A 27,591-nucleotide genomic window follows, 5' to 3' on the forward strand; every position below is an offset into this window, starting at 1 on the left:
CATACATATTACAAGGTTTGGAAGTCTCTATTGAAGAGTTTATAAGCCAATACTTGGCTACTTTTTAAGCATATTTTAATATTCAGCTGATTTTGCAAAGGCCAATAAATAATCAGATTTCAACTCTGGTTCAAACCCATTAACCTATCAAAACTGCTATTTGTTACTGAAATCAACTTTGGTTGTGAATAGAAGGGGAGCTGTCATTTTGTTTGTAAACAAAGGATAAAATTATCCACTTGACAGAAGGCCACATAGAGAAGTTTGAATAAGACCCAAAACCATCAGGATATCCTGCCAGTTGGGTATATATACTATATAGAAGTTGAATGCCCAAAAATTAGATCTTACTATTAAAGAGGAAAAGAAAATTATGTATGGGCCATTGCTGATGTTGACATAAAAAATGCAGCATGCCCAATAAGTGTTGTACATAGTCGCAATTCCTAATATTTTTCCCCATCCAAAAAGGATGACAAAAAGCCTAAAAATGGCCTTTTTTCTTATAAAAATGCAAATCACTAAGAGGAAAAAAGAAAGAAAGTAAAAACCACTTAAGCTGTCTAACTTCTTGGTATGTTCAGAGGGCTTTGGTATATTCCAAGGAGGTACCCCATGGCGTGTAAATTTTTCGGTCTGTCACTTGGACATCCACCAGATTTAATCAGGCGACGTACCTATACAAGTTGGGGTTCTCCTTGTCTCTTTCTAGATAATCTCGGCTGATCAAATCTTCAATCCGCTTCTTTATTGCCTTAAAATCAGGCTGCACATCAACATTCCAAGATCATTATTATATCCATTACTGCTATTGAAAGATTCAGAAAAATTACAAGGGGTCGTCCAACAGTTTAGTTAGGTGCAAGAGAGTTGTCATGTAAAAGTTCGAGAAAGTATATCATACCTTAAACAAGCGGCTTAACTGCTCAACACACTCTGTGACCAGCTGTTGATGAGACAAGATTTTCCGACTCTTCATTATGCGCACAATTGAGGCATCAATAGCATATCTTCTGTCCTTGTCAATATCTTCAACTATCTTTTTCCTTTCCTCAACAGGTGGAAGAGGAATCTACAGTGGAAGAATTTCATTAACTTTTATCATACTCTGGATTAAAAAAATATAATCATATTAAGCAGTTAAGAAAGATAAATTGGAGTGTGGGATCTCTCAAATGATTTCAAACCTTGATTCTCCTCATTCTGTCAGTAAACTTGGAATTAAACTCAAAGTAGTCAGTTGGAGAGATGGTTTTTGTGTTTGGTTCCTTGTTGAGAATCTTATACTTTGCACATGACAGAGAAAGGAGCACTCTAACCAAGTCATCATGGCCCAAGTTTGACTGATCCATGATTTCCGAAAAACTCAACCTGTCTGAATTATTAAATAGCAGGAGGACAGAGGCCTGAAAAATAAAGATAATAGAAATTCAAGATTCACAAACTCGGTAAAAAATCTCAACCCACGGATAGTAGTTTATAAAATAAATTACCTGATAGGTTGACACGATTAATTCAATTGTTTTTGAATCAAACCTGCCACTAATGTTGCAATTGCCCAATGAGTATATCCAAGAAAGTTTTCTCTGCTGTGCTTTACTATGGTAATATTCCTTGAAAACTTCTACACATCTTACCTGAAATTTTAAAAAGGAAAAAAAGAGTAGGCAAAACATTTTATTTAATGTAAAACTTCAGAACAGCAGAGGAAAGTTGATATGTTACCATCTCTGCAGGTAGGTTGAGATCAGAAGATTTATAACTTGGCCAGTATCCAGTCGTAAGTACAGTAACCGTCAAATCAATCCCAGGATTTGCAATTGGGTTATTGCTAAGGTATTCCTCAAAGTGGCCTTGATTTTCTCTTGCCAACGCCAAATCTGTGACCTGGAAGGAGTAAAAAAATCATGTCAAATGCTATCTTGATCAATTTTCTTCTTCTTCTTCCCTCTCTCTCTCCATCTTTCCCCCTTTTTTTCTTCATTATAGAGAAGCCTCAATAAATGTCAGAATTATAAGTACAGACTGAAGATCTTAGCAAAATATCTCATGCCAACTCACCATTCCCTCCATCTTTGAGGTGAATTGTCCACCACATTGCTGCTTCAACTTTGTCAGAATACTCCTTTCATGCTCATCATTAGCACTCCTGTCAAAAAGGAGACGACGAGCAAGCTTTTTCCTGCCAAAAGTGACAGCAGTCAGACAACATACAATTCATATTTGAACATTACCTTAAATTGAAAAAAGAATTAAAAATAAAAATAAAAAACAGTAGCATGCACTTAAAAAATTGACTTACCTGTAGAATTCAGCAAAAAGGTCTTTATCGCCGATATATGCAAGCAGTTTAACCACCTTCAAAAAACAAGATCATAGTTTAGTATCAATGCCAGGAGTAATCATCAACTGAAACTCAATAAAAAAAATTCATGAAAGATGCATAACCTTCTCAAGTGTGTCTTCAATGGCTTCATCGCTCAATTTCTCACTCCCACCCTTCTTCAGAATATTGTCGCAGAATGCAGCCAGTAGCTCTGCACTCGAGCAGCCTGCAACAGTCTTGTTGCAAAATATCTCAAAAGCCTCTTTCAGGGCCTAGAAAACAGCCAAAAGGGAAATTTTAGACCCAAAAAAATACTTCAAGAACCAAACAACCAGTTGCCAAAAATAGTTCAGGAACCAAACAAACACTAGATATGACATAGGCTAACCTTGTGAAAGAGAGATTGGTTCATAAAACAATTGCACACATACACCATATACTTGTCATGCAGCTCTATAATTTTTCTGACAAGTACCTGAAAGCACACAGTATTGTCAATCTATAATTTTTCCAACCCTTATGAGTTCTTGAAACTACAGCTCAAGAGGCTTACCTGTTCATGCACACTGCGCACATTCTCTGCCTGTGGAAAAATAATACTTGTAAGGACTTTGCATAACAACTGGTAAAAGAAAGTTCTAACACAACAACAAAGTCTATGATGTAATATTAAAAGCTGAAAACATAAAGGTGGCATTTGGTAACACCGACTTTAAAGACTTAATATGACTTCATGAGTTAATTTAAGTCATTAAGCATCTTAAGTATGTTTGGAAAAATAATGATACCACTTGAAGTGCATTTGGTTCACCGGCATCCAAACTTAGGGATTGAAATCACAAGTGAAAATAATGTCATGGAATGTAATCAATGTAATAGTTCAATTTTAATGTTTGGTTAAAGTTTGGAATTTGAAATTTCTACTAATTTTATCTTCATTATAATGATTGGCTATTTAGGAATTCATGAAAATTTACATACCAATCACTCAAACAATATTTCATAAATATTGGATCTAGTCATAAATAAAAATAGGTGGACAACTTCCTTTATCTTTATTTCCTAACAAAGGGAATGTAAAAAATACCAAGCATTCCATGGTTATGAGATTTTCCAATTTTGAGAGTATTCCATATTCAAGAAATTAAAACTTCCTAAGGTATGAGCACCTAAACATAGTAATGTTATATTTGAATATAAAATACACATTCCCTAATTAAAATACCCATGAACTAGACTCATCCTTATGGTCAAAACTAGCTTAAAGTAATAAGTTAAAAGAAATCATTTTTTTCTGAATCCAAAATAGTTTTGTATCTTCATTGCTCAAAAATCTCAACTTCTCATCAGCTCCCTGCTACAACCATTGTTTCTTTCCTCCCTTGTTTCACTCTCATCTAAGGTTTACAGTATTGCCCAAATTTTATATAGCTTGACTTAGTAATATCTAAAATGGCAATGAGAAGACAAATTTGAGATCTAATACAAAATTCTCAAATTCCAACAATAAATTAGTCCATAAAACTGAGTCATGGCTGGTGTACTAATCATGACAGTGTCATGGCTAGTACTGTCTACCATAGTCCAGTTACAAGATGGTGTCAAGCTCATACAGCCTCTAAAACCATATTTTCTGGATCTTGCCCAAGGGACTTGAGCTTAAGATAATTTTTTTAATCATATTTTTACTGTGGGAAGCACCATCCGATTTCTACAATCCTCATGAGACTGACAAAGATGACTTTGAACCTCTGCGCCATTCAATGTGGAATTGATTATAAAATGTGTTTGTTAGTAGAAAAATAATTCTATTTAAAATAGTAGAATTTTGAATTCTTAATATTATTACATACTATAATTCAAATGAGTGCTTTTATGATAACATAAATAGTGTTAAATGTGATAAACGTTTTTGTTAATTTGTTTTCATTTAATTGTATTTATTTTTCTAAAATTTGTATTATTTCTAGCAAAAAATTTAAGGTTTTTAATTAGTTAGCATATTATGCAAGTTACCTCACATAGATCCAAGCTGTTGCAAGCAATCTGTCTCGTGACTTTTAAAATCAGCTCATTAAATCAACAAATTCGGGAAAATTCAAACTAAAGTATCTTAAGACTTCAAACACTAATTTTTCATTTTTACCAAATGCCACCTAAATATAGCTAACTCATGTGTGGAAGTTAAGGACCAATAATTTATGCTTGGCATGTGTTATCAATTGATACGTGCTGACTACTAGGCAGACATCACAATAAGATAAAGAATTAAAATAAATATATCTACGAAAAAAATTTAAACTATTCATGTTCTCAATTTCAACCCAATACTCCTCGATTTGGTTTAAATTAGTTGAAAATTTTTCTTACATCACATTGAGAACAAAATTAAAATCCCTGAACACTTATGAATGATCTTCAACTTAACACTAAATGTCGAAAGCAAAATGTATTCACCGACATCCACACAATAATTTGTGCTTATAGAATCAAATTAAAAAGATGACAGAATATCTTGAGATAAGTGCATGCAAAATTTACTGGATTGAAGGAAGATGGATCAAGATACTGAACCTGGTTGTTAGCAGCATCTATAGCCTGATTGACTAAGGCAAGACCCTCATCAGAGACACGCTGCACCATGGAAATTCTCAAAAGTTTCAGCAAGTCAAAATGATCATATAGCAGATGCTCTTTTTGAAGAATAAACCAACCAACCTGTTTAAATATGCTAGAAACAGGTTCCAAGCCTCGAGGTATTTTGTGGTAGAGCCTATATATCCTGGAGAGATCATCCACCTAATACAAAAATAAATGGACAATTTATATATGATTTGTTTGAAAATTTCCAGAGCACAAATTTTTTTTAAAATAAACTGACAGGATTCTGCAAAATACCTTTTCATCTCTGAGCAAGGCATGGCAGCCAGATTGCTCCTTTTCAAGCAGCTGGTTAGCATATAGCACCAACAACTCAGTTTGCACTTTCTACACAAAAAGAAAAAAAACAAATAGCATTAATGAAATTGAAAACCCAAAGAAACTTACTGAAACCTAAAATATCAAGTATTTAGAGCATCCATTAATCAGAGTTAGAATTTCAAAGAAGAACATTTGAACTGAAAAGCTTATGAAAACACTAGCAAAACTATGCATAATCAGTCTTTTGACCTGTACTAAATTTAGATGATATGCATTTGTGAATATCAAGTCAAAATGATGGACCACAATGATAGAAGATGAAATCTTTTCTCATTTTTTAAAAACGACCCCTCTCAAATTTCTCCTGCAAACATATATTCTTGTAAAGAATAAGCTTATACCCTTTTTTTTATGAAAGCACAAAATAGAGCATATGATGCCCTAGGAACTCAAATATAAGAGAAGCATACAATTATATCTAAGAATGAAAGAATGTTAAAAAAAAATACACATCAACCCAAGCTTATTTATCATACTTCTCCTTCTATTTTGTTTTTCTGTGGGATAGGAATCCTTTCTTTTATTTTATTTTTTTTTAACTTCTTAATGTTTTAACTTTGCTGAGAAGAAACTTAAACTACTAGATAAAGAACTCTATTTCTAAACATCGCAATATGTATCATACAAAAGTGAATTCCTGAACATCTATTCTGGATAAACAAGAAATAATCTATACTACTATTAGAAATATATGCATAAGAAAATTCATAAATACATGCACACATATTGAGAAAAAACTAACCTCCACTAGTTTTGGCTCACTGCTTATATGCAGGTAATGAGAAACTCTATCCCTCTCCCTTTTCAAGCATTCTTCAGCCTATATGCACATCCACCAGAGGTGTAAACCCACTCAGGCTGATAAAAAATTACAGGAGAAGAAATAAACAATTAAGCGACATAATGGATGCAAACATTTACCTTTAACATGTAATCTGGACAAGAATCTTTCAGCACCCAGTTTGATGCCTTCCGAGAATAATAAGCAGCAGTATCATTAAGCATATCTGCTTCAAAGTCATCTGCATAATAATCCATTTTTCCCATTCCAATTTCAACAAAAATATCCAGAACATTCTTCAACAAAGCTCTATCAATCTGCTCTCCTTCGCGTTCTTGATCAATCTGGTCCACAAGCATTGGTTAATAAACCTTAATTTGTAAAAGGCAAAGAATCATGTTGGATAGTTGACTCAAAGAACTTACAAGACTGATTACAGCATCTTTGACTCTACCGTGCACCTCCTGGTAAACCTGTAATCAGAAAAGAAAATTTTAGAATTACTCAAAAAAAGAATTTGGAGCAGGGAAAGCAAATAGATTGAAACATAAGCAGTAGTCCAAATCATAGCCCAAAGTAGCTGCTGTAGTTTAGGCTTTTTATATCCATACAAATATAAGAAATGTGATGACACATAAGAACTCATACAAACCAGTTCCCGGAAGCAAGCAAGTCCAACTTCATTAAGTGCAGGAAGTGACCTCCGAGCAATGAAATAGCGATCCAGATAATAAAAGAACCGTGACAGCCACTTAACCATAACTTTATGATTTGCCCATCTCTTCACAAGCTCCCTGAGCATAAATTCGTCATGCTTATCTCTTAAAGAGGGCAATACCTAATAAATAAAAAAATAAAAAATAAAAACAGACATAGCAGCATCAGAAAAGTGAAGAAACTCAAAATCAAGTAAAAAAATCAATGAAACATACCTCATGTGTCCAAAATGTTGCATGACAAAGCACACATAGACATATATACAAAAAAAAAAAATTCATAATTTGTCTTTCAACAATATATTCTATTCCTCATACATAATGTCCAACCAATAATCCTCACAGAACTCGATAACATATGAGGGTAGAGTGGTGATGTAACGACCCACTCCTAACCGTATAGATATTGTTCGCTTTGGACCCAAAGGGGGCTTTCACGACTTTAAAACACGTCTACTTGGTTAAGAGGAGTCTATGCTTATATAGCGCCAAGAACTTTCTCCTCTATCCGATGTGGGATATCACAAACACTCCCCATGTAGACACAACGTCTTCGTTGTGTCCCACGGGATTGTGGGGCCAAACAAACACCCTTACGGGGTCAAACAAACCCCACACCGAGGTTGGGGATCAACTCTGATACCATTTGTAACGACCCACTTCTAACCGTGTAGATATTTTCCGTTTTAAACCCAAAAGGACCCTCACAACTTTAAAACGCGTCTACTTGGTTAAGAGAAGTTCATAATTATATAGCGCCAGAAACTTTCCCCCCTGGATGTGGGATGTCACGGGTGAGGTTGAGGTAGATCTAGACCTTGGATTAAGTGGTAAAAAGGATGGAGTGGTGAGTTTGAGTTAGATCCAAGAAAAAAAATTCTGTCATCTCCCTTGCCCACTCATTCCCCATTCACCATTCCTCTCTCTCTCTCTCTCTCTCTCTCACACACACACACACAAACACACACAATCAATAAATCATAGACCAGATTCTTATTATTTCAGATTTATTTTCACTCACTGGTCCATTACCTTCTTCCAAATCCATGGGTGCTTAGATATGAATCAATGATTCTTTTCTATTTTGTACTGTGTCTAAAGAAAAAACCAGTCTATTCCATCTCTGCCCCCACATGGCTACATGGCTAGATGAGTCTTCCTCCAAACATTAGCAATCCCATGGTCAATATTCATATTGCCTCAAGGGAATTTTCAATTTAAATTTGGTAAAAGAGAATTTATAAATGTCTAGGCAGACAAATAGTAACATAGCAGGAATCAAAACTTTAAAATGAACATTGACAAAGAAAAGAACATACATGAATAGTAATAATACTCACAGTTACAGTAATGTATTCTTCGAATGCCTCTCTGTATTTTTCATAAAGCTGTTGAGAGTAATCATGAGGGGGCTTTTGGGTGCACATGTTATAAATTGTTCTGCAATCAAAATTGATCACAAATCAGAACAATGCAAACAATAGTGCCTTCCTAACAAACAATGGGATTGAAACAAAAATGGAAAGCATCGGTCAAGCAACGGAATAAAAGAAGCATACGTATAAAGCATCATATAATCTTCCGAACTGAATTGTGGTTCTGGTAACCCTTCCAGAATTTTCTTCAGCTTTATGATCCCCTTCTGCATATAATCCCATCCATGTTCTAAGTCGGTTATTTTGTGATCATTTATTGTCATGTTGGCGTTCTAAATTCCTTTTCAACCAATAATCTGCATGTATACAAAACAAAGCATTACAATCCCACCAACAGTGCATTTAAAAAATAAAAAACAATGATAACAAGAACCCAATTCATGTTCTTCATGCAAATAGTGTATATAAGAAAGGGGGAAAAAATCATTAGTAGTAGTAAAATAACCATCTTAATGAATTTCAGAAATTTTATAAAACATGACAAAGCAAACACAAAAGCCCCATGACAGGGTACTAAAAGAAGTTCGGCTACAGTTAAGTTAAGTTACTGAGGAAAACAAAAAATAAAAACAAAGAATAAAAGAATTAAAAAATCAAAAATCAAAATCAAAGAAGCCCAAAACCAACTGTCTAGCTCAGTTGACACAGATCTTTTACGTTTTATTTCAGAATGAATAGGTTCTAAAATTTTATTTTCTCTTTCTTTTCCTCAGTTTTCTCAGTAGCCAGAGAGACGAGAAGTTCGTCTTGAATAGATAACATGACAGCACATGGTGGCCAGAATTAGGAACAGAATTGCTAGACATTAAAAATAAGGCCAAAAGAAGAAGGCTACACAATTCAGTCATTGTTCCAAAACCTAGAACACAGTAAAACATAAAATTCAAATTTGTCTTTCTTTTCTTTTTGCTAGGCTTCTGAGAAAAAACTCCAAACCCAAAAACCCAAATTTTCCCCGCTTTTCCATCAACATCCACGCCCAAAACAGGACCCAGACCAAATTCCACGCGGAACACAACTCCCACACAATAAACTCAAATACATGAACGGATGCAGGCATCACCTCAGAGAACTGAAATCACCAAACCAATCCCTCAGAACTAAGGCCGACCAACACGAACGGAAAAACAATCAAACTCCAGATTTCGAAATAAAACAGTAATTCAATGAAACAACCATTCAGAGATTGATCAAACTATAAACACCCACCCCCACCCCACAAAAAAAAAAAAAAAAAAAAAAAAAACAATACGACGAAAGTAATTGATGGCGAAATTGAACGCTGTACCTGGCTTTGACCTGGTGCGCAGAGAGAAATTCGAAACCTAGAGATTGGAAAGAGAATCGCAGAGGAAATTAGCACGTAGGATTTGATGAACATCAGTGAAATATGTGGAATACACTACGGTGAGGGCTTTTTAATTTTTATAGACGGAATTTGGAAATTTACTTCAATTGTTATTACTGTATTTGGATTTGACTTCTATTTCGTATATGCGTGGGATTTCTAATTAGGAAAGTTATTTCAAATAAAATACTAAATTTTTAGAAATTACTAGTTATAATTCTTCTTGAAATCTCATTATTTACAAATTATTTGTTTAATAAAATAAATAATTTTTTTTCATCCAATTTGACAATTTCAATTTTTTTTAAATATTTGCTAAATATGATTTATAAGAATTTTTTAAAATTAAAAACTTTTTAAAATCTTTTTGATGGTGTGATTTAAAAATAGTTTTTCATTTTTAAAAAATATACAACAATATTTAGAAAGCAAATAAGAATTATTTTTATTAGTTTTTAAAAACAAAAAGAAAAATATGAGCTCGTTTCATCATATTTTTTAAATTTATTTTAAAAAATTATTTTTAAATTTGAAAAATAATAAATAATTTTTAAAAATAAATTTTACAAAACATGCCCAAAACGGGACTTAATTCTTATACTTTAAAATTCATTTTCTCTTACGTTCTTGTACATATAGAGAGATTATTATCACAAATATGTCTACTTTAATTTTTTTTAAATAAAAATAAATATATTTAGTCCTTGGGACATATTTTCTATTTATTATTTTTGAAGACAAAAAATAGAAACTCTTATATAAAATACATTTGTTTTCCTTACGTTCCTAAAAATTATTTCCAAAAATTTTAAATCCAGTTACTAAAACCTTGTACTACCTCAAATTTTTTAATAAGTTATAAAAATTATTATATTTTCAATATAATTCTCTTGGATTTCTTGCATTTTAATAATATTTAAGAAAATCTTTGATTTCTTTAAAAACCAAAAATAAGAAATGTATCCAAATAATATAATTAAATATTCATTTTATGTGATAATTAAAAAATATATATGTTTAGGGTCCCCAATTTAGTAGATTTATAATTAAAAAAATTAATTTATTAATATTATTGAAACCATAGTTGATCAAATCCTTTTCCTTTTAGTACAATTACAAGTGAAGTTTCCAATATTTATAACAAGGTTTCTTTTAAAATTATGCAACAAAATAATAAAGTTTATTTAGCCTACGTAGTTTTATTGTTTCAACGAAGAGTGTGTTGCTATTGATTTTGGAAAATATTTATTAGCTATTGTTGCTAGTGTGATTCTAATAAGTGTTTTTTATTAGATATGTGAGTCCATAAGCTATTCACCTCTTTCTATTTGTTTTTTGTTCGTTCAAAAATATGAGTCACCTATGTGTAGAGCCCAAACACCATCACGAGCCTTAGATGATGGGCCAAAGACTCGTGAGACCCAATAGCCCAATGGATATGGTCCCTAAGGCAGGAGGATATAAAAGGTCAAGGGTCTGTTCATTTTGTAATATCACATATTTGAATAGAACATAACCCTAATCTCTCCCGCTTCCCATTGCCAAAGAGAATCCAATGACCTTGGTTTCCCTCCTCAGCCTTAGAAGATCCATACATCTTCAACCAAAAGTCAGGAAATGGATTCGAGTATGTTCCATGTGAATAAATGCATGTTCTAAATGAATAAATAAATATATTCTGCATATGTTTTGGTGATAATGGAGATCAAAGATATATAATATTTCTAATATTTTTTATATTTGAAATATACAAGTTTCAATGTTAGAAAAGTTAAAAACATTTATTAAAATATCTATCAAATAAACTATTGGTAATAGTTTTTTATGAAATGTTTATAGTTTTTTTAATACTTTAAACATAAAAAATTTAAAGCATTATAAATGTTAGAATCACTGTCAAATGCATCGTTTGGTAATAATTTCAATAAACATTTCTAATATTTTTATCACTTGAAAATAACTATTTTGAGAAAAAAAATTAAATATTAAAATGTTAAAAGTGTTTTCTAAAATAATTGTCAAACAAACTCTAAAAATATGTTTCGCATTGACTTTATGAAGTGTTTCTAATAATTATGATACTTAAAAATAAAAAATTGATTATTATTAGAAATGTTAAAAATACTTTATAAAATCAACACCAATGTATTCTAATCATACGAAAAACAAAATGATTAAAAATATTCATTCAAATATATGTTTGATAAAATAAATAAAAAATATAAAATGTTACAGAATAAAAGTTTTCATGGAATAAAACACAAATAAAATTGGTTTTCTTATATAACTAGAAAATAGCTTTTATCGGCAATCATTCAATATCATATCCTTGTTAAATGCATTTTGTAAGCTTATGAAATTGAATTTGATTTGATGACCATTTAAATAAGGGGTTTTTTTTTATATATATATTTTTATAATGTTTTAATAACATATTTATAAAAAAAATGACAATTGTAGGAGTAATTTAGAATTTAGAAGATTATTTTTAAACTCATGATAAGTTGTAAAGTTTTAATATACTTTTATAATAATATTATACTCGGAATTGTATTTTTAGTTAAATTATTTATGTAAAATTTAAATTTATTACAATTTCAAAATAGCTATTTAAATTACTCTTTAAAAGGCAAGTTTCTATCCCACTCCGTATAAACAAGTAAGTCAAACAAAGTTGCATGAATGGTTGTCACTAGAAATTGTTATTTTTGGTTTTGAGTAAATATTTTATTTTTAAAATGTATGGCCTAAGGCAAAAAAAGAGTGAATAAGATAGAATATAAAAAATTTAGAAAATAAACAGGGGTTGTTTTTACTTTGCTTTTTTTGGTACCAAAGGAAAATTGGTTTTGAAAATAATATTTATTAAAATAAATATTTGTGTCTTGTTTTTTTGGCAAATAACTATTTGTTAAATAAGATAAAAACAACAATATTTTAGAAAATATAATTTTTAAAAAATAATAATATTTTTTAAAAAATAATAATAAATTAAAAAAATCATAAAAGCAAATAAAATACATTACTGCAATTTTTCCTGTTGTTCTATAGTTTATATAAGAATAGTTAAATAAATTTTAAAAACAAAGTTTTTAACAATATAGAGCGATTATAGTTTATATTTCGGGCTATTGGAATTCCCTTCAATTCTTTTTTTCTATGACATTTTCATGATCAAAATATAATTTTTAAAATCTATGATAAATGGCATTTTTGCACCACTTATTCAACTTTTATGAAAGTTATTCAGTCTTATCTCTGAGTTTCGAGATGTTTGATGAAATCTTTATTATATAGTGCATGTTTAGATTTTTGTTGTCTTTTGAAATATAATCTAGACATGTTATATATTTTTAGAATTTTATTTTTTTATTTTTATCTCGTCTCTAAATATTTTAAATAGATTTATTTTATAAATGTTTATTAGATACTCAAATTTTTTTACATTTTGCATAACTTGTTGATTCAATCTTAATAAGTGTGTTTTTACTCGTCTTTAGTTTTTGGTTTGTATAAATATTTTATTTAAAGTGCGTTTGATAGTAATTTTAGAAAGTGTTTATAGTATTTTTCACAATTAAAATATTTTATATTTCAAGTATAAAAAAAACTAAAAACACTTTATAAAATCACTGCTAAACACACTTCTAAATTTATTTTATAACTGCATGTGTATTGTCCTATTATACTCCTCTTAGCATGTTTATATGATTTAGGCGGTATTTGTTTTTTTACTAAATTAAAAAAAATCAAAATATTTAATTTTTTATATTTAATCAACATAATTATAATTAACTTATTATCGATAAATTCAATTTAATTACGTTGGTTTATATAAATAAGGTACCTTTAGTTTAATAAGAAAAAATAAAAATTTTGACTTTTTATATTTAATCAAAAAACAAACACCACTTAGTTCTTTTTTATGATTAGTTTAATTATTTTTTATATTTGACTTAAATTATATATACATATTGATTGATGCCTGCTTTGATGTTGGATAATTTTTTTATAATTGTGTACTAACACATTCTTTCTTATATAAGTGCATTGCATTATTTTGGGCAATTTTTAGGTACATTTTCTTATTTCTTTGATTTGTCTGGTTTCTTTGTTATGATATGCCATGCTCTCATTTTGTTATCGTGTCGTTTTATTTTAATTGTTGTTTATTGATATTCATGGTCTAATAGCCAATTATCTTAATTTCCCCCCTTGCTTAATACAAAACTCTTTAGGGTTTAGAGACATGTTATACTATAGTATTTTTTCAATAAGTAATATAACCTTTGAACTTGATTTAATTTTCACAAATTTTATTTTTTATTGTAAAATGAGTCCCTTTAGGATTTTTTTTATTTAAAAATAAATAAAAATAAGTGATGACTTCAACATTTCAAAATTTTGTTTTTTATAATAAAAAATGAGTCTTACCTTGAACTCATGTGAAAAATGTGGGTCCATTGATTGGTTAAAGAGTATGATAATTTTAAAAATAATTTAAAGATCATGATAAAATTAATATCAATATTTTACGGATTAAAAAACAACCTTGAATAATTTGTTGTTAATCTTTGTATAAAATTATATTTTTCCAAATTTTCCCATTACAACCAAAAATTTAAATCACTTGATGTATTAAGGTTTTTTTTTTTTTTTTAAAAAAAGAAACACAAAATTACTAATTTTGAAAGCTATTTTTAAACTCAAAAACCTACCTATTAAGTCAAATTTTTAATGGAAAAGACCATTCCAAAATATCATATAAATCATGCATGTGATTCATGTAGTAGCACTATGTTTGGGAAGTGGGAATAGGGAAAGAGAAATCAATTCAATTTTCATTTTAATGTATTTGAAAATTGATTTTTTTTAAGGGAGATAAGAATAATATGTCACACAACCTTATTGTAAAAATAATAAAAAACCCTTCTTACACAACTTTTGGTTACAACAAAAAAAAAAAAAAAAAAAATGATGCTAAAAAAATTTATCTCCTCATGTTGTGTTTTACTATAAAAAATATGAAAAAATAAAACATAACTAAAATTATTTATTTTTTAAGTATTTAATATTTATACATAAAATAGTTAAAATATGTGAAATATATTTGAAGCAGTACATAAAAATAATTTTTTAATTTTAAATATCAATTTTAATTTAATTTAATTTTTTATACTTTTATTTTTTATTTTTTTCCTCATACTTTCCTTTATTATTATTTTTATTTTTTTTAGAAACCAAATATAACCTTATTTTCGTTTTTTTGGAAAACAAATTTTGAAAACAACGTTTTTAAAAATATAAAATAATTATAATTTATATTTCCGAGTATTCTTCACAATAAATTAATTAGTATGTTTTTTTTCTTTTCTTTTTATACGACATTTTCATGATCAAAATATAATTATAAATTAATTATAATTTATATCTATTATGCGAACTTAAATAATAAATTACAATTAAATAATTATTTAAAAATATTTAAAACCCACTATTATGTTACCTAAGACTCTAAACCCATGGGCCGGCCGCCCACTGTAAAGCGGTCCAAACCGGGTCTACGTGCGGGTCACGAAAGAGTATAAATATTGAACGTGCGAGTTCTCACGTGGGATCTCATCCAACCCCCTCGAGCCTCCTCGCCCCAATTCTCTGTAGAGTTTGGAAACCCTAACCCTAAATTAACCCCTTAATTTGAACCGGAGAATAATGTCGATAGATCTTGTTTTGGGTTGTTAATAATCCAGTTTGGGTTCAAATGCATGAATCGTGCCAATTTGAGAAGCAAAAATTGGAGCTTTGTCAATGGAGGTATTGAAAGAGAATATATCGGAAATCGACATTGGCACCTCTACGGCGTCATTTAAGAAGTTCGTGGATTCGCAGAACGAGCTTTTCAACAGCCAGGTGGACCAGCTCGGCAGCATCGTTCTCAAGCAATGCGAACTCACCGGTGTCAATCCTCTGTCTCAAGAAATGGTGCGTTACTGGAAACACATTCTTGTTCCGTTTTGTTGATGAGAAAGGAAGTCATAGAAAAGAATGAGTTTTTTTGAATCTCATTTTTGTTAAAATTAAAAATTATTGTTGGTTTCCGATAAAGAGACTGAAAGGGAAGTTAAAATTTTGAAATCTTAGGGTTTTATCAGTCTGGGCTGAGACATTAAACCCACATTCACTGGATTCAACACAATTAGTTGGAGCGGCATTTAATTTTTAGAAATTATGAATCCATATTTTTGGATATATTTGTAAACCTTACGCGAATTGTTTTTAATATACAGCCACTTTCACTAATTTTTTTTTTCATATGTGCAGGCAGCTGGTGCTTTGTCAATAAAAATTGGTAAGTTTTTGGTAATGAAATTATGTTTGAAGATGATGCTTAAGTGGGTTTGATTCCATTAGTTCTCAGTTCCTAAAAATTGAATGGCTATTTATTCATTCCGGACCTATGGTTTCGTGACTTTAGATTGTGTATAAAATTGTACGAGCTAATTCAATTTCCACTGGACATCTAAAGACAACATTAATTTATTTTCTTATTAATCCTTGATCTTTTATTCTCATAATTAATTTATCTGTACCTATACAGCTGGGTATATGTTGGTTTAGATGTATGCATATTTAATCAAATCCTAGACCATCAATTCGTGGGGATATCAAACTTATCTAGCCAACTCTCAAGATTCAAGTGGTGTTGTCTAATTTATTCAGCCAACTGTAATACAAGTCAAGTTCTCCAAACATGTCATAGATATTGTTAATATTTTGTCCTCTGTGAATATTTTTTTCCCCTCATTTTCTAAAATCAGACAAATTATGAGAACCAGGGTTGAATTGTAAGTTTTGAATTTTGTTGCGGTCACCTTATAATTGTGTTCTTCACATTTCAGGAAAAAGACCAAGGGATTTGTTAAACCCTAAGGCTGTAAAGTATATGCAAGCAGTTTTCTCCATTAAAGATGCAATTAGCAAGAAGGAATCACGTGAAATCAGTGCTCTTTTTGGTGTTACAGTCACACAGGTTTATTTTACTCCTACTTATTGTCTTTACCATCTTTCTTGGTAAAAAGTGGGAAAGGCAGTGCTCTCTCTTGTGTGGATGGAATTTGGTATCCCCATAATAGAGTTACTTTGTGAACCAGGAATTTCAAGAATCTATCTTTGTAAGCTAGTGACTGATTAAATTTTGGTGTTCTATTTATTTAAGGTTCGGGAGTTTTTTGCTGGTCAACGCTCAAGGGTCAGGAAGGTTGTCCGGTTGTCCAGGGAAAAATCTGTTAGGTCTAATGCATGCAACGAACTCCAGGATGGGGTCCTAATACCCTCTGATCCCATGATACCTATTGAACAGGCTCCCCTAAACTCCATAGGCCCTAGCAGTGCTGAAGAAGTACCTTCTTGCTCAACACAGGCTGAAGCTTTACCTGGGTTAGATGACTCAGAGAGGTATTTCCTGGAGAATATCTTTACTTTGATGCGGAAAGAAGAAACATTTTCTGGGCAAGTGGAACTGATGGAGTGGATTTTGCAGATGCAAAACTCTTCTGTATTAAATTGGTACTCATTTTATCACCGTTATGAGCATGGGATTATGTAATATCATGGGGCCTCTTCCCTGACACAACTACTCTCTTATATGCTTGCAGGTTTTTAAGTAAAGGCGGAATGATGATTTTAGCAACATGGTTGAGTCAAGCCGCTAACGAAGAGCAAACTAGCGTTCTTCTTGTCATACTTAAGGCATATAGTTATTTTGCAATGTTGATTAACTGCATGCTTTACCTTATAAACTTTGCACTGGATTTTGATGGTTGATTAGTCATTGTGCAGGTTCTTTGTCACCTACCACTACATAAAGCTCTCCCAGTACATATGTCAGCCATACTGCATAGTGTTAATAGACTTCGTTTTTACAGGACATCAGGTGTGTTTTTGCTGCAGATACTTATCATCTTCTGTGTTTCCTGTGCCTCTCTTCTATATGGTTGAATCATTGAACACAAGATTACTTGAGGGTCCACTTTTCTTGATTCTTTTGAGTATCATTTATTTATTACCTGATTGGAGATTTTGGCATTTTGGTCATATGCAAAGCTGTAAGTAAAAAAATAATGCTTGGTATATGGTATGGAGAACCTTTGTAAGGATGATGACATAGTGATGCGTGAACTCTATTTTTGATACTGATGAATGTGCTTCATTGTTGAACTGATGAGACATCGAGGATGATGGTACGCTGTTTTCTGGCACTGTGGCTCTGGTCATTGAAACTAGAGCATGGATAAACAAGGGATTAGAATATGGGGAGATGCTTTGGAATTTAAGGGCCTTGTTTGTGAATGAAAACAATGAATGTGTTTATAATGTTAATGCTCATGTTTTAAGAAAATAATAACCTATTTTTAGGTTTTTTTTTTTTTTTTTTTTTAACCAGCTTGTTATGGATCATTTTTTCTATATGATCTTTACTTTACTTTTTGAAGATAGAAACAAATTCTCATTTTTTTTTTTGCTATCAAATGTATTCTCCTCAATATTTGAGGGTACACTAGAGAAGTGAGGAAGAAAAATCTTCACACACACGTTTACATTGGTTTACTTGAGATAACTTTGGTTGGAAAAAGGTAGATTTATGAAAGCATGGTTTAAGGATATTTGTATCATTTTTTATTTCTTTCATAATTGCTGCTTGTTTGGTGAATTGTGGGGGTTTTCATGAAAACTAAAAGATCTTTTTGCTTTAGCTGCTTTTATGCCTCCGTGATATTTTTGAAACTTATTTATCTGATTTGAAAATCAGACATATCAAACAGGGCAAGGGTTCTGCTATCAAGATGGAGCAAAATGCTTGCTAGAATCCAACCTATCAAGACATCTAATAGTGCAAAATTGAGCAGTGATGCACAAAGAGAGATAATCATGAAGCAGAGGCAGGCTTATATCTTTATCTCCTCTACCTGCAATTTTTTTTCCTCTCTCTTTCTTCCTGTTAATAAGTTTCTCATTATTTCACCTAATCATCTGCAGTATTGGTGAAATTATGGGTGATGAGTCATGGAAGTCCGAAATTAATATTCCTGTAAGTGTCTCAGAAAATCAATGATTCATGTTGGAAGCATGTATATATGTCAGTGCTGTGTTTCTTAATCTTCTCTCTTCTGCTGTACAGGGACAGGCTCTTGCTCCCTTTTGTGAAAATTCAGAGACTGTCAGGTGTGTATGTTTTTTTGTCAGTCAATATTCAGTTTAATTGGAAATCTTTCTATTGCTGTTATGGAGATAGTAAGCATCATTTTCTTTTCCAGGAAATCGGAGCCTCTGCAGGCACTGAAATTGCTCCCATCATCTGCAGAAGATACAAATAGGAAAAGCATTCGAGGTGTATCTTCATCCCGTATCCTTCAAAATACATACATATATAAATGCATACATTTTCGAAAACAAGGAAATTATAGCTTACAAGCCTTCTAATAAAAAGAGGTGGCAAATTTTACTTGAGTTGTTACCACTCATTGAAACCTTATTAGATGAACTGAACAAAAATATCATCCCAATAAGATGCAATTTATGGCTAGTAAGTGGTCAAGAGCATGAAAATCTAGAGGAAACCACTGTGACAAGATACAAGTTAGTTTCTGCCATTAACAGATCCATGACCAGTAGAAAAAAATAAAAAGACAAAAAATTAGGGAAGTTATGTGCTAGTTTTCCTCTACCTGTTTGAAGATTTAGACTTATGGGTAGGGACCTTAGATAAAACTATAACTAAAACATGCTGCTCTTCTGTAGTCTAGACTAGCCATCCAGTGGCTACAAACTGTCTCAGGACTTCTTGGTTCTGAAATTCACAAGGAGATTTTTTGTTCCTTATGAATAAAGCATCTTTCTTTTTTTTTGGTAGAAAAGAGAGTGTGATGGGGAAAACTGATATTACAGTGATAAGATTCCAATTCCTTGTAGGAGGTTGAAAAGTAATGTTTGTTCTTGCCAACTAAAAAGTTGCTTCAAATGCAAGGTAATTGATTATGATGATTATGTAATGACCTTGCTATCAGCGTTATGAAATGTCATATAGAGGATGTTGCCGTCAGAAGTCTCAAGTTGAATCATTTGGACCCTAATCCTTTGAAACAGTTATTTATCCTTAATTTCATTGGAAAGATTCAGCATCAACTCTATTAGTAGTCTATAATGTTTTTGATTGTTACCTTTCATGTACTGTTACTGTCATCAGATTCTCCCTGGTTACTTTGTACAAACTGATTATTTTGAATGTTGAGTATTGCAGTGGCTGTTTTCTTGCTCCTTTTTGTTGGTATTTTTCTCATTCGTTCCTTGCCCACATCTAAGAAATCTCAAGAGTGAATGTGGAAAAATAGTTGCTAGTATGTTTCCTTGTATAGGAAAGGTGTGGATGGAACAAAGCTTTAAAGAGGCATTGCGTTACTTATATGTGGTTGTTTTCTATATCTAAGGGAAAAAATGCGCTATTTAGTTTTATTCTGAACATTGCTGCTCCACTACCCAGAATATGTTACTTTAAGAATATGCTAACCAGTTTTGAGCAAATAAATGAAGAGACGCTCCTTTGGCAAATCCATTACAAACAAAAGTGATGGACAATGCTATTGCTGGATGTGGTGTTTACAAGTGGTCATGATATTATTTTTCTAATTAAAAAAATGCTGTGTTTTATCCTGGAATGTTGACCAATAAACACCTTCCATCCTGAGGGAAGTTGGTGCCTCGAAATCTAATGGTCGGAGTGTATGTGTATGTTGGCTTCGTGGAGGATGAGAAAAGAACAAGCTTGAGCATCCCAAATAACCACATTTGGAACTAACTCAAGCCCAGAAAGTTCTCATCTCCTTGTTTTATCATTCTAACCACAAAGGATTGAATCAAAAGAAGATGAGAATATATGATACTCTAATTATCCTGATATGGACTGAAGGAGGCAAATATCATGAGAAATAATTAACAGTTTCTTGTCAAGTATAATTTCTAATATTAAGATAATTTTTAAGTAAAGGAATTAGTTGGCGAAACAAAGACACGTCAGTTTGTTGACATCTTCTTATTCTTTATTTTGATAGACCAGTTTGTTTACATCTATATCCATGACTTGAATGAATGGAATTCCACTATGGCTGTTCTTGAAGGGAAGTCAAGTTTTGCTTTTGTTGGCTTGTCACATGTCATGACCTCATGCTTTTTATGAGGTTTTGTTCATGTTAGCTCTTCAATTTTGGGGGACTGCTTTTGAAGTCCTCATCACATTAACAAATGACCAAATCAGTAGAAATTTGTATAAGTAAATGAGAAAGTAAGCTCCTGGACAATCGATTAGATTCAAGAGGTCCCCAACTTTGAATCTGTTAAAGAAGTTAATGATTACATATAATTCTAAGAGAGCAGTTAAGGCAAATGTTATTTGTAGTAGCATTTTGATTCTAGAAAGAAGATGAATATGAGAATAAGCAACTTACAAGGTTCCCCTGCTTTTGTTCAAAGCTTTATCATTCAGATTCCCACCACATCTTTCAAAATTTCGTTTTGTTATACAACCTAACTGTGCATCATTGCCAATGAATTCATATGGAGCTTGATTTGGACTTCTCTCTAGTGGTTGTCTTAAACCTATTGTGTGATTTTTGAACTAATTCAAAATCATGATGTGTTAAAGGCTGTTGAATTTTAATAAAAATGTCCTAATGCATATAAAAAAAGATATATAAAAGAAGTAAAAATGTTCTAACTATTTTAAGTTCACTTTTGATCACAATGTTGTGATCTCCATGGTGGTTGACATGGGAAATGATTGAGAATGCTTTGAACTTGAGCAAGTTTTTTTATTCTTTTTAAAAAATCAAGATATTATTAAAAACTTTCGTGAGAGAATCAACGTAGGCTAAGTAATGCACATGACTTGGAAGTTGGAATGCGCAACATAGGCAACACTTAAGAAAGGAAGTTTTGTATTGCAAAAAAAATGCTTTACAAGGCTAGAAGCTCTCAACTTGTTTGGTGCCTTGGCCAAATGAGGCCACCTCCTATTTATAGGCACCTATAGAACTATTTGGAATCCACAAAGGTTCCGCTCTATCCTAGAATTCTATATACAAAGGCTATATACATAAGGAAGTTTTTTTTTCCAAGTTTTTGATTGGCAACAATTTTTTTTTCTTCCTTGTCAGGATTCAAACCTGGGATCTCCTACATCCCTATCCCAATTCTTTGCTAGGTCTGAAGGGTGAAATTTGGAAATGTTATTACCAGTGGAATTGAAAGGTCCCTTATGAAACATAGCATTTTTTTAATTTATTTTAAATTTGATGCTTAAGAATACATGTGAAAATTTTAAATTCCTAGTTCTCTAAGATTCCCAGTTACAACTGGACTTGTATATCTCTTAGAAATTCTGCAGTTTCACTCTGCTCTAATGTCTAGATAGTTTAATAGATTTCTGAATGATGCATATGCAACTCTTCATTCTCTGTTATGTGTATGGAAGAATTTGGAATTCATTGCCTTAGCTAGCTACAGAAACCAGAGAACGCAGAAAGGTTCAGCTAGTAGAACAGCCAGGCCAAAAAACAGCAGCCAGGATCCTGCAGCCTGGAAGAGCAGTCCCTGTGAGTCATGGCCGCCCAATGTCAGCTGATGATATTCAGAAGGCAAAAATGCGCGCTCAATTCATGCAGAGCAAATATGGAAAAATAGGTTCATCTTCTAAGGACAAGCATGAAGCAAATAGTGAAGGCCCTAGTAGCAAATCTTCCTCTTCACAAACAAGTACTTTATTTTCAGTGTCCAAAGCTCATGGTCGGCCTAAAATTGAGGAAAACAAGAAACCTGTGACACTTCCTCCCAGAGCTTCTAATAAAGTGGAAGCCTCGCCACAGCCAAAGTTGGAGCTAATGGAAACTTTATTTGAGAAGTGCAAGAAGGTTCAGATCCCATGGCAGGCACCACCAGGTACATTTGTTTTTAGTGCTTGTTGATTGGCTTCCTTGCTGTTTTTGAACGCATTTCAGTGTAGAAAAATGATAGAAATTAAAATACCATTTTAAGAAACTTTTTGAAATTTAATGAAAAAGAGGGAAAACCTTTGCATACTTGGCAACATATACATGGAGGCAGATTCAATTGCTTCCCAGAAAACTGAGAAGCTGAAATTTCTTTTCTTTTCCTTTTTTGTCCTTTTCCCATTATTTTGGTGAATAGTATTGAAATGACTCCTTGAACTCCTTTTCTCCTGGAAAGAGTTAGCAATGGTTCAGTTACATATTATTTTTTCACACGACAGTTGTCCAGAACAATTAATAACATACAAATGTGTCTTTTGGCTTTTTTTGGAATCGGGATACTATGACTGCTTGGGCCACGATACCAGGATTTCTGAAACCCTTTTTATCATAATAATTAGCAAACTATCAGATCTAAAGACTTTTCAGACTGCATTCTATAATTGGCCCCCATGGTAATGTGGTAGATAGTATCTCATTTCATCAGATCAAGCCAATACTCTAAAATAAGGAATTTTCAGATTATAAGATCATATACTTCTCGGAGTTTCATGCAAAAGATATCATATTGTTGAATGTGGTTCTTAAACCTTCAGCATTCTTCCATTGGAATTCTACATGAATATTTATCCATACACTGCAGTTGAGGTAGGGATTGTGATGCTCCTGAACCATGTAATATTCACCAGGCTATCTGTTCTCAGAATTCTGGTGCTATGGGTCAAAGCTACATCAAAGGGTTGCCTTGGCTGAAATAGAATCCTTGGCAGTTTTTAAAGAATGCCCACTAACTTGGAGGCAAAAAAAAAAAAAAAAAAAAAAAAAAAAAAAAAAGAAAGAAAGAAAGAAAGGAGTTAAAGAGGGTGTTTTTATGTCACGAGAATCATTCCATTTTGTCCTTTAAAACCATATAGAAGTGAGTGATGGTCTTTAAAAATAGAGTTTGATATCTAACCATTAGGAGATTGACGTGGAGAAAGTTGAGAATTTCTTCTCTTTATGCTGGAGGGGAGGAGATGGAACGCTGGCATTGTGGCTACTATAATATTGTAATATTTTTGGGGAATTTCTTACAAATTCCACTGCTTATAAAACTTTACAAGGCCTACGTCTCATTAAATTTATAAAGTTTTTCACATCTGATAAAGTTGTAGAGTTTTATGAGATGGAAAAGTCTCATAATTTGGACAGACATTGGTGAAATTGGTGAAACTTGCGACAAGTGAAAGACATCAAAGTTTTATGGTCTTATAATTTGGATAGAGGATGGTGAAACTTGTGAGAAGTGAGACGTCAAAGTTTTATAGCCTTATAATTTGGATAGACTTTAAAGTCTTATAATTTAGATAGACATTGGTGAAACTTGCGAGCAGTAAAGACTTTAAAGTTTTAAAGTTTTATGGAATGCTGAAATGCAAGAGTTCTGTAGTTTTGTGGGAGTTAAGAATTGTATTGTCTTATGAGATCTTAGCATTCTAGACTTCTGTCAGATGTCAAATTGTAAGAATGATTTGATGGATGGATATAGCCTTATAGATTGGAAAGTAAAGGGACTTCTTTTTTTTCTTTTTTTAAATTTTGTATATTTATGGATTGGACGTCTCTCTATGTATTTATTTATTGTTTTTTAAATGAAAATTTCTTTTTTAAATAAAAAATTTGTGACTGAATTCAGGATGACCAACTCAAAAGACTTCTATTGAATATTTTCATTCACAACGTGGCACACGGGCATCAGATCACTGCTCACTATGTCCGGAGTGCTGATTGTTTTTGGGCTTTTTTGAAAATTATTATTTGTTATTTCTTGTGTATTATTGTTATTTTGATAAATGAGAGGACCCAACCTTGTTGGTTTCAATTTAAAAAATTACCAAATTTACCAACTGAAATTACCAAATTTACCAACTGGGCTCTGTATATTGTGATGGAGATATTAGCCCTCGGAATCCAACTATGGGGGAAAGTAGGAGGAAGGCATATCCAAATTGTTTTTTCAATTGTGAATAACTGTAATAAACTAACCATCCAGAAGCCAGGAGCATGTATATATGTGAAAGCAAAAAGCTCTATCTGTCTTTACTTTGCTGTTTCTCTCCCTCTCCTGATTTCTTGTGGCAGTTCTTTTTGTTGTGGATGAAATTACTTGATGTTGTCTGCAATTTGAGCCTTTTCCTACTCTTGTCGTTTCTGCAGAAATAAGATTCAATCCTGCCTGGAGGGTGGGCACGGGAGAAAGTAGTAAGGAGGTGGAAGTTCAGAAAAACAGAATCCGCCGGGAGAAGGAAACTGTGTATGAGGCCCTCCAAGATATTCCACCCAATCCCAAGGAGCCCTGGGACCTTGAGATGGATTATGATGACTCCTTGACTCCTGTAATCCCAATTGAGCAGCCCCCTGATGCTGATTCTGCTGCTGAGTCACCGATTCCCCCCGAGCCTGTGGTTGGCCCGGGTGAGACTGAAAAAAGTGCAGTTGCTGTTGTTGCTCCAGAGCCCAGCTCTTCATCACATTCTGGCAACGCAACTAGCAGTAATATTAGTTCTGCAGCTCTACCAGACTTTGAGTTGCTAAGTGTGCTGCTCAAGAACCCGGAACTAGTATTTGCCTTGATGAATGGCCAAGCTGGTAGCCTATCAAGTGAGGATACAGTGAGGCTATTGGACATGATCAAGGCAAATGGGGTTGGCTCCCTGGGTACTTTGAATGGGTTGGGTAGAAAGGCGGAGGAGAAGGTTGAGGTTTCCCTTCCATCGCCCACTCCATCAAGCAATCCTGTACCTGTACCGGTGCGTGACTTAATGCTCACACTGCAACACTTGTCAGATATTATATACAATTCTCTTTTTTCTTGGAATCAAATTCTCATTCTCCATCCTTTTCAAAATTTTCGTGTGAAAATCGACTGAAGTGGTAAAGCCTGAAAATCTTGGCCCATCATGGAACTGTTTAACAAGTCTTTTGGTCTCTTCTTCATGAGTTGTTGGTAACCACCACTGTGATTTTGGAAATGGGCTATGTCTGCCATTGAAGAACTTGGAATGGTGAAGGTTCCATGATGGGTTTAGACTGTGGGTCCCACTTTTTTCTTCTCCATGCCCAAACCCACCACTAACTTGCAGAGAAAAATATGGGTTTCAGTAAATTCCGGTCACTGGGATTTTTCGAGGGTTTTGTTAATTTCCGGTCACTGGAATTCTGTTAAAGCTTGAATGGCGTATGCGCGGTGCCATTGAAACAGTTATCAAGATTGATGCTGATCACTGACCATCTTTGCTTTCATTTTTAATTACCTTTCAATTATCTCATTGGAAAATATAAATGGTGGTGAAGGACGAGGGGATGATGAATAACCGAATTTGAAAATTTTAATTTTTTTTTATGTTAATATGGATCAATAATAATTATTTATTAATGAAAATTTTCTTGGGGTTTTGTTTACAGAGTGGATGGAGACCAGAATTTGCCAAGAACCCTTTTTCGCGGCAAGGTTTAACGGCGAACAGCAGAGATATGTATGCATCTTCACCAGGAGTTGATTTCACCGGACCTGCACGACAAGTTTCAATGGCCAACATCGATATCACCGGGCCTCCACCCCAAAGGCAGCTTCCTGCCACCAACTTGGTTCTGCCGTCCCAAACTCCGGCTGTCATCCCACGGCCTCAACAACCAGAAAATTTCCCACCATTGTCCCAACAGCCGCCTCCCTCGGCAATGCTGCCATCATTTTCACTCCCTCAAACAACTGCTCTCTTACCTGAAAAGCGACTGCCTTCAACAGTCCCCTCTCTACACCAGAACCCTCCCAACTCTTCAGTTTTGCAGTCAACCACCCCGGAAATAGTCCTCAACATGAACAATTTCCCTGCCGGTGGCATTCCCTTGCCGCACCTATTGGCAGCCGCAGCACCTTCAGTGAGAGTTGAAACCTTAAGCAACCATAAACCCGGATCTGTTGTAATGAATGCACCGGAGAGAGGGCCGATTTCATTCTCAGTGCCACAAATGCTGCCAAGGCCAACACGGCCGTTAACACAGCAACAGCCATCATCCATGTTACCACCCGAGCCTCAGCTTCCTCTACACCATACCATGCCAATGGGAAATCTAGGCCCTGTGCCGGATTCCTGGAGAGGTAGACAGGGTTTGGCTTCGAATCCTCTTAATCAAAACAATTATAATTTACCGGTTGGAGGAGCTTTGCAGCATACCCCGCTGACAGCTCCTTCCCGAGAACGAAATGAATATGTGTTTGAGGATGATTTTGAAACATGGAGTCCTGAGGGCAGTCCTAGCAGGACTCCAGAGTACATGTTGGGTGGCCACAACCCTTTGGAGCCCAGAATGAGTTCCGGGCGGAACTATGGGCCTGAGCGACTGAGACATCAGCACCGGAACTCGTCTGGGTACCGGGACCATAATAATAAGTATGGAAACAATGGAAACAGGAGGTGGCGCGACCGGAGGCGGTGAGGCCTATGTAGATGTGTTTTGGGAACTGGGTCTCAAAGGTTAGGGCTGTATCCAGAATACAGAGAAATGGAGTTGGAAAGTTGATGAAACTTTGCCTCAAGCCTTTGAATGGGAGAGCATTAAGAGTAGCTGATTATGCCCTTTTTTTTCCTTAAACTACAATTGCAACTGTGAGGATATTCAATACCTTCTTTGGAGATTTCATGTGGTCAAAAGCATTTAAAACTTGCAAAAATTTTCTTATATCTTTCTCTTGATGGCAAAATTTGGGCTTTGGGCTTCATTGGAAAGTTGGTCCCAGATGGCTTTAAATGGAACACTGATAAATATAGAAGTAAAGAATATGAATTGGACCTCACATTCTTGGTTGCTTGACTTCTGAGTATACCATACAATCCACATTTACCAAATGAATTCAAAGACTTAATGGGGGTTGGACATATACCCTGGACTTGTCTGTTGGACTTAAGGCCCTAATGGGATCTTGGG

General features: G+C 33.3%; 2 protein-coding genes across 2 annotated transcripts; one reads left to right on the top strand and one right to left on the bottom strand.

The window, feature by feature from the left end:
• Nucleotides 1-325: 325 nt before the first annotated feature.
• Nucleotides 326-9,652, bottom strand: LOC117918859 (cullin-1-like). The gene is made up of 20 exons (XM_034835807.1): nt 9,530-9,652; nt 8,365-8,537; nt 8,146-8,245; nt 6,742-6,927; nt 6,515-6,562; nt 6,230-6,433; nt 6,051-6,128; nt 5,225-5,314; nt 5,045-5,125; nt 4,901-4,960; nt 2,880-2,909; nt 2,715-2,801; nt 2,449-2,598; nt 2,303-2,358; nt 2,062-2,182; nt 1,726-1,887; nt 1,494-1,637; nt 1,188-1,406; nt 905-1,072; nt 326-766 (listed from the first exon to the last, which is right to left on the bottom strand). The coding sequence occupies exons 2-20, from the start codon at nt 8,502-8,504 to the stop codon at nt 665-667; spliced, it is 2,226 nt and encodes a 741-aa protein (XP_034691698.1). The 5' UTR covers nt 8,505-8,537; nt 9,530-9,652; the 3' UTR covers nt 326-664.
• A 5,561-nt stretch (nt 9,653-15,213) lies between these two features.
• On the top strand, nt 15,214-27,345 carry LOC117918302 (homeobox protein LUMINIDEPENDENS). Its single transcript, XM_034834842.1, has 13 exons — nt 15,214-15,571; nt 15,911-15,938; nt 16,489-16,619; nt 16,806-17,155; nt 17,245-17,338; nt 17,429-17,522; nt 18,399-18,528; nt 18,626-18,677; nt 18,768-18,811; nt 18,904-18,992; nt 22,145-22,576; nt 24,823-25,415; nt 26,071-27,345. The coding sequence occupies exons 1-13, from the start codon at nt 15,398-15,400 to the stop codon at nt 27,100-27,102; spliced, it is 3,243 nt and encodes a 1,080-aa protein (XP_034690733.1). The 5' UTR covers nt 15,214-15,397; the 3' UTR covers nt 27,103-27,345.
• The last annotated feature ends 246 nt before the right edge of the window (nt 27,346-27,591 follow it).

The sequence above is a fragment of the Vitis riparia genome, chromosome 7 (genome assembly GCF_004353265.1).
Source record: "Vitis riparia cultivar Riparia Gloire de Montpellier isolate 1030 chromosome 7, EGFV_Vit.rip_1.0, whole genome shotgun sequence".
Lineage (NCBI taxonomy): Eukaryota > Viridiplantae > Streptophyta > Magnoliopsida > Vitales > Vitaceae > Vitis > Vitis riparia.